Source organism: Leptonotus elevatus, chromosome 20 (assembly GCF_054856555.1).
Source record: "Leptonotus elevatus isolate MCC_2025b chromosome 20, RoL_Lele_1.0, whole genome shotgun sequence".
Classification (NCBI taxonomy): Eukaryota; Metazoa; Chordata; class Actinopteri; order Syngnathiformes; family Syngnathidae; genus Leptonotus; species Leptonotus elevatus.
Window position 1 is genome coordinate 14,549,908 of NC_141258.1, and position 8,244 is coordinate 14,558,151.

The following is an 8,244-nucleotide window of genomic DNA, read 5'->3' on the forward strand; positions in this document are numbered from 1 at the left end:
GGGCAGCCAATGGAAACCATAGATAATAATAATAAAAAAGAGTTATCCAAATATTTTGTGCAATGAGCAGCAAATACAATTACACTTCCAGATAACTTTTGTGTCTCCAATTGAGTCATTATAATTTGACATTCACCATATAACCATATTAACGATTTCCTCCAACAATTATCAACAAAATACAAAATAGTGGAGAAGATGAATGCCGTTATTGATGATGTGATAAAATGTATCACTGTGGAAATTTGCATGGAAAAAAGGAAACATATATTGGTTAGGTATATATACAGAGCTCCAGGGTCTGATATTGAATTATTTAATAATTGTATGGAAAGAATGTTTTCCAGTGCAAAAAACAAGGACGTGTTTATTTGCAGGGATTTCAACTTGGATCTTTTAAATAATAATAAGCTTAAACTAACTGATGCATTTATTGATGTAATGTTTAGTATGAGTTTATTTCCTTTAATCACAAAACCAAGCAGGGTAACAGCTTATTCCGCCATAATATTAAATAATGATAATATATTTACTAATTGTATGGGTAATAACTCGATTTGTGGATTACTTCTGAATGACTGAGTGATCATCTGCCAGTGTTTGTGAGGTATGATTTGGTATGGATTTTGTTATGTCAATGAATGTCAATGTGTTTAAATCCATCCATTTTCTTAACCGCTTGTCCTCACAAGGGTCGCGGGGTTGCTGGAGCCTATCCCAGCTGGCTTCGGGCAGTAGGCGGGGTACACCCTGAACTGGTTGCCAGCCAATCGCAGATGTGTTTAAATATAAAAGAATAAGAACAGAAGAATCTATTGACAGCTTAAGAAATGAATTACTAACACAGAATTTGAAAATATTATATGAGGAGATTGATACTAACAAAGCATATAAAACATTCCTGCTAATATTTAAAGCATTATTTGATAAGCTTTGTCCATTGAAATGTTACAACCGGAAGAAAAGATACACAGAAAAAACATGGATCACAAAGGGGCTACAAAATGCATGTAAAAGAAAAAAAAGAACAGTTTATACAGGGAATTATTAAAATTAAAAATAAATATAAGATATACAAAAATAAGTTAATTGATATTATGAGAAAATCTAAGAAAGATTACTATGACGACATATTGGACAAGAATAAAACAAACATTAAAGGCATATGGAATGTGTTAAACAATATTATCAGGCATGGTTCAACAAATACAAGTTATCCTGAATATTTTATGGAGGATAGCAAAACATTAAATAATATGAATGATGTGGTTAAATAATATGAATGATGTGGTTAATGGGTTTAATAGATTTTTTGGTAAGTGTGGGACCGAAACTGGCGGTACAAATTGCAAACCCACAGCCGGAAGAAGGGCTGGGGAGGGTCGGGGACTTCATCAATAGCAACCCTAGCTCAATGTTTTTGAATCCTGCAAGTGAAAAAGAGATTATTGGGAAATGTAAGAGCAATTGGAATAAATAACCAGTTCTCTGGACCCAAAAAAATATGCAGTAGGAGTATTTGTAAACTTAAAAAAGCATTTGACACTATGGATCATCATGTACTAGTTAGGAAACATGACAAATATGGAATTAGACGAGTTACACTCAACTGGTTGACAAATTATCTATCTAATAGGAATCAATTTGTGCAAATGGGAAATCACAATTCAAATTCACGAGCTGTGGGTCGTGACCAAAAGAACAAGATCCCGGACACAAGCGGCAGAAATGAGTTTCCTCTGCAAGGTGTCCGGGCTCTCTCTTTCTCCGCGTTGAGAGGAGCCAGTTGAGGTGACTCGGCATCTGGTTCGGATGCCTCCTGGATGCCTCCCTGGAGGCCCTGGGGACAACCCAGGACACGCTGGAGAGACTATGTCTCTCAGCTGGCCTGGGAACGCCTTGGGATCCCGCCGGAGGAGCTGCTTGAAGTGGCTGGGGACAGAGAAGTCTGGGCTTCCCTGCTAAAGTTGCTGCCCCCTCGACCTGACCTTGGATAAGACGTGGAAGATGGATGGATGGATGGATGGATGGATGGAAATCACAACTCATCTGGGTATTACTTGTGAAGTCCCACAAGGGTACATAAACAACATTTGTATGGTTTTGAAAATCTTTGTGCTATTTGCTGATGACACAAACCTTTTCTGTTCTAGGGACAACCTGCAGCAGCTTGTGGAGGTGGTCACCAAAGAATTAAATAAACTTAAAACATGGTTTGACTTAAACAAACTTAAAACTACAATACAATCATTATGCACACTGCAAAAAAAGCCATAAGAATTATAAATCATGTAGGGTACCTTGAACACACCAATAAACTATTTTTAAAATCACGCATACTAAAGTTTAGGGATCAGGTAGATTTTAAAACTGGACAAATAATGTATAGGGCAAATAATAAAATGCTGCCCGGCAACATAAGTATTTTTTTTACAGAGAGAGAGGGGGGTTAATATTTGAGAGGTGAATTGAAATTTAAACAACATTATGCTTGCACAAAACTCAAAAGTATGTGCATTTCGATCTGTGAAGTGGGTTTGTGGAATGGTCTTGAGGAAATCATTAAAAGAAGTACAAGTATTTGTCAATTTAAGAAATTGTATAAAAAAAAATCAGCAATTGAAAGTCCAATTTTTTAAGGCATTTAGGAAGAATGAGTTAAAGTGCCGTTAAAGGAACTTTAACTAAAAATGAACAAGTCTTTTCTTTTATAAATGAGTTTCTTTGGAAGTCATTATTATTATTTATGGCAAGCGAAAACAGTTATATTTCATCCTTGTTTTGTGGAATAACTTTAATTTTGTTTATTATTTGTTTTTGACACAATTGTGAAATTATGTTCTTTTGTTTTATTGTCATTTTAAATAAAGTTGAAAAAAAAGTTATTCAAAAGGTTAGGAAACATTAGCGTTAGCAGGTCCACTTTAGTTTGAGGGTTCTATTGAAGAAAGGTGTGAATGGGGCTATTAATGTTTCTTTGTACGTATGTGCATTGTTATTAGCTTTTGACACACACTTCTGAAATAACAAATATGTTCAAATTTTCACTAATTATGTGGTTGTTGTTATGAAAAATCATTGTTCACATTATAAGACATTGATTGACCATGTTCATGATTTCTTCCAACAGTTATCAATTGTTATTTAAAAAGGAAGGAAAAAGATAAATATACAATCCTATAGGCCTATATAGAACTCTGTATGCATTTTCAAATGATCACTGAACAACATTCCTAGGAAATCACAACGTCCAATCACTGGTGAACTGCCTCTTTTTTTTTATGGCTCTTGGGCTGCTCATGTTGTCCTAAGAAGCTACTTGGTGGTGGTGACCTGTTTTAGTTAACTTTGCCATGCTCAGTCCTGGGAATGGTAAATCAATGCATGTAACAAATCAAGTAAGAGGAAATCGTTGGACATTAAATTATTAGTCATTGGCTCGGAAACGGAGAAGCTAATCTGTTTTATGAAATCGTAACCTGCAGTTAAAAACAAACCAAATTCTGCCCACACACCAGCTTGGACACGACATGAATCTGATGTTATTGAATGGGAAGGTTGTCCTCAGCTGAACTGCCAAGGACCATGCATAAGCGGACAGGAAAGGAATGAGCATGAGTGTGAATTAAAATAACACCTTCATTCATTACCCTTTCAAGTGATCTTTTGGTATTTGTCTTTTGTGAAAGATATTCTCCTCAGTCCCCTCGCCAGAGACCTCATTTGAAAAGTGGGGTCGTTAAAATGTGGGTGGCATTTACTTCCAGACAAATAACCAGAACTGTTACAAGTAAGCCTACATCTTCGCAAAGATGAAGCAAAAATAGAAAATAAAATACAACAGCAATGTGAGCTTTGACAAATTTTGAGCACGGCAGATACGTGGTGGTTATCAGACAGGCTATTTCATTCATAAATAAGTGAATAAAAGGCATCTAACCCGAATCGTAATATTTTTTAAATAATCTCTATTTCTCTAATAGGCTCTCTTACGACTTTTGTAACTTGAGTAGACTTTCAGTATGACGTCACACCTTCGCTCGTAAACACCAACATGCGCTTGAAATGCTTGCTTTTTGGATCATCCGTGCGTCTTTGCGCACATGCAGTGCGCTGGGGCCAGTGGAGTATTGAAGGGGTTAACGGTGTTTGTGTGCGCGCGCGCGTGTCTGTGTGTGGGGGGTGAGAGGTGGGAGGTGGATGGGACCCTCAAACAGGCAGGTACCCCGCCAGCCCCAGCCCAAAGCCGACCACTCACTTAAAAATGTTCCTCCAACTTTTCGGGATCAAGTCGAATCTGTCCTACTGCGCGTTGCTTGCCCATGTTTGTGTATCTTGAACATAAGGACAGGTTGAACGATTTTACACGCTTATGATGTGCTCCCGCAGGTCTTTTTAAACCTTAGCCGACTTTCAAACTTCACCAACTTGTGTTTGTGCGCTCTGGTGCTGAGATGTGGTGGATGCTGTTTCCACGCTGGATATGGTTTGTGGCCAGTGTGTGGCTGGAGCTCCAAGTGGGGGTTCTGCCTCACGTCACCTACTCACACGCGGGGATGTGCCCTAACGATATGAACCCCAACCTGTGGGTGGACGCCATGAGTACTTGTACAAGAGAATGTGGATCGGATCAGGTAAGAAAATGATTTGAAATGATGATTTGTATTCATATTTATTTATACACTTTAAAATAACATTTACACAGACAATTATTGGATTCAATTTAACATGAATTTCATTAAGCTTGATACAGTTCATTTACATTTTTATAACCTTTTTTTCTGATGGCATGAGAAAGGTTCATGTAAAAAACAACAACAACAACCACATATTATACAGTGAGAAAAAACAGTAGGTTCAGCAGTATACTCATTAGTAAGTAATCACTTTTGTTGCCATCAGTTTTTAAATGTATGGCCATGCTGATTTATTTTGAGGAGACAATACTGTTTTACATGCTGCACATAAACGTCTTAACATTGCAGTTAATGCCAATTATTCAGTGCTGTCCCATGTAGAACAAAATATTTACAAAACTACAAGTGGACCCCTTTTTTCTTTTGTTGCTGAGTTCCTTAGACACCAATATTAGATTTGGCAGAGGCATCTTTTGATGAATTACAGGTAGAATTGTTTGATAAAAAATATAGGCTACAAGTTTCCTCCTGTAAACATCGTTAAGCATATATTTTATACATGTATTTAAGGCAAGCTGTAAAATGTCTTAGCTGCGAGCCTACAGCATTGCTAAGCTAATGACCTTTTTTCGGGCTGTTGCCCCGAAAACACAGTCAATTTCGTAAAGTAAATTTTACTCTAAAAAGACTAGATTCGGTCTCACTCTAAACAGAGTAAACTTTTACACTTGGAAGAAAGTAAAATACTAAAAACAAACAACAACAATAAAACACTCAAGGGTTGAGGAACGATCCCACAACCTTCAACAATGAAAACAGCCACTCTTGAGCCATGCTAGACTTATTGTTAGCTAACATATTGCTGATGTGTCCCAAAGGGGACCAAAAATGGAGGGACACGAGAATTCCACCTGACACCAGCGATATATTAACATCGAGTAGGAGTGTCATGGGTCAGTGGTTAAGTTGGCTGTCTCCCAACCTCAAGGTTCTGTGATTGTTCCTCAACTGTTGAGTTGTTGTTGTTGTTTATTTTTTATATTTTACTGTATTCCGAGTATAAAGTTTACTCTGTGTAAACTGGGACAGAATATAGGCTTTTTCAGAGTAAAATTTACTCAACAAAATTTACTGTGTATCAACATGGCTGCCACGTCAGCACGTCAGTTATTTGCTTCTATAGTCTCCCTATATATCTGTATCAACATCGGTACAATCCATAAATACGTGTGCCAGTCTCTGCCTGGTAATTTCGCCACAGTGCCAGTAAAACATAGCGGTCATATCTGGAACTGATGAACTTTTATGGCTACTGTACAAAAGGGCATTTTGAGTAGAATGGACACTATTTTCTCTCTGTTAAATCCATAGTCTGTTGGTTCCAGATCCATTAAAATCAAGGTTCAACTGTAATATTTTCATAATTTCAAACAGTTTCAGATTTTTAATAAAAAATGTCATAACTTGGCAGAAGTGCAGAACAGCTCATTCACAGACAAATTTTGAGTAATTGGCAGAAAACAATGAACAGTATTTGGTTGTTCAATTTCATAGTTCATTGGTGAGCAGGCACTCCAGAGAACCAACAATTTGTATATGTACTACAAGCATTTAAAAGTGTTTCCATGTCACCTTTAAGTAAATCCACAGTGCTGTCAGGTCTCCCTACGTGTGGAATCACCCTGATCACTCTCCTGTTTGTTTTCTAGTTTCTGATTGCAGCCTTGTAATTTGTCTGTCTGTCTGTCTGTCTGTCTTCCAGGAATGTGAATTCTTTGAGAAATGTTGCCAGAATGTGTGTGGGAATCGTAGTTGCGTGGCTGCCCGGTACATGGTTGGCGAGAAAGGCCCCGTGGCCATGCCCAAGCAAGCGACCTGTGCCAACTTCATGTGCAACCAGCAAGGGGCAGAGTGTAACATCTGGGACGGCCAGCCTGTGTGTAAATGTCGGGATCGCTGCGAGAGGGAGCCCCATTTCACGTGTGCGTCCGATGGCATGACCTACTACAACAAGTGCTACATGGATGCTGAGGCGTGCTCCAAGGGAATCAGCCTCTCTGTTGTCACATGCCGCTTCCACCTTGCCTGGCAGAGCACGAGCCCCGCGTCGTCCCCGTTGACCACTCTCCATCCGACTACCACCCCACTGCAGGTGACTGTTCCGCCTCCTGCCGAACCTCAGGCGCCTATCGTCTTGAGTATCCCGGTTCACCAGACTGTAAATGTGGGCGACACGGCCAGCTTCCTGTGCGATGTGACTGGGGGACCCCCGCCTGAGATTACTTGGGAGAAACAGCTTTCAGAGGGGTTCAATAAGGTGGTCATGCGGCGCAATAACGTCCAGGGGAATATGGTTGTCACCAACACTGGTCAGCTTGTCATCTACAATGCCAAAATGCATGACTCGGGTGTCTACACCTGCACAGCTCGAAACCCGTCTGGCTCTGTGCAAGCCCACCACGCACTCATGGTGCTGCCTGTAGAGCCATCAAAGAGTCCAGAAGCTATCAACTTGACCCAGTGCTCCCCTGAAGAGTGTCTGAAGCCCCCCGACAGTCCCGAGCACTGTGGGAGTAACCTTGAGAAAGTGAGCTGGTTCTATGACTCGCAAAGTAACAACTGCATCTCTTTTAGTCATTGCCACAGCAGTGGCCAACAGCCAGGGAAGTTGTTTGAGAGCTACGACAAGTGCATGCAGTGCTGTGGTCCTGAGCTGTCGGGCCCCTGCGACCTCCCTAGTCTGCAAGGGCCATGTAAGGCCTATGAGCCGCGTTGGGCCTATAGCAGCAGCCTGCGTCAATGCCAGTCATTCATCTTCGGCGGATGTGGAGGCAATGACAACAACTTTGAATCCAAAGAAACCTGCGAAGAGATGTGCCCCTACCCGAAAAACCACAACTGCAAAACCTGTAAGCCGAGAGGTAAGATCGTGACTAGCTTCTGTCGCAGTGACTTTGTCATCGTGGGACGCATGACCGAGCTCGCAGAGGAGAAAGACTCTGGCCACGCTCTTGTGACAGTGGAGGAGATCCTCAAGGATGAGAAGATGGGCCTCCGCTTTTTTGGTCAGGAGCCTCTCGAGGTGAACTTCATCAACATGGACTGGAACTGCCCGTGTCCCAACATCACGGGCGCCGCCGCTGAGGGCCAGGTCATCATCATGGGTAATGTTAGTGAAGGCATGGCTGTGCTGCAGCCGCACAGCTACGTGGGCGCCTCAAGTCCTCGCCGCGTACGAAAGCTGAGAGAGGTCATCTCCAAGAACACATGTGACATTCTCAAAGCCATCACGAACAGTCCTCAGTAGACTCTGTCCAGGTCGGCTACATATAAGGACAACAACACAACTGTGTCTGCAATGCCATCATCAATACATCTTTGGCGACTGAAGTGAAAACTGACCAGCAACTTACTATTAACCTCAATGTAGATTGCTCAGATGGTTTTTACCTGGTCACATCACATTGCTTCTAGTTCGGCTGAATCTATGGGCTTGAATCATAATTACCCAGTTGGTATGAAAAATGGCATATCTAGGTTATCTTAATGGGGCTGACAGTTCATGACAGCAGTCATTGTGATTTATACAAATTTATTTGACTATGTG

The 8,244-nt window shown here is 40.7% G+C and overlaps 1 protein-coding gene across 1 annotated transcript; it reads left to right on the forward strand.

Annotated features, from left to right (window-relative positions):
* The first annotated feature begins 4,454 nt into the window (after positions 1-4,454).
* Positions 4,455-7,944, forward strand: wfikkn2b (WAP, follistatin/kazal, immunoglobulin, kunitz and netrin domain containing 2b). The gene is made up of 2 exons (XM_086063901.1): positions 4,455-4,634; positions 6,400-7,944. Exons 1-2 carry the CDS (start codon positions 4,455-4,457, stop codon positions 7,942-7,944), a joined length of 1,725 nt encoding a protein of 574 aa, XP_085920027.1.
* Positions 7,945-8,244: the final 300 nt, after the last annotated feature.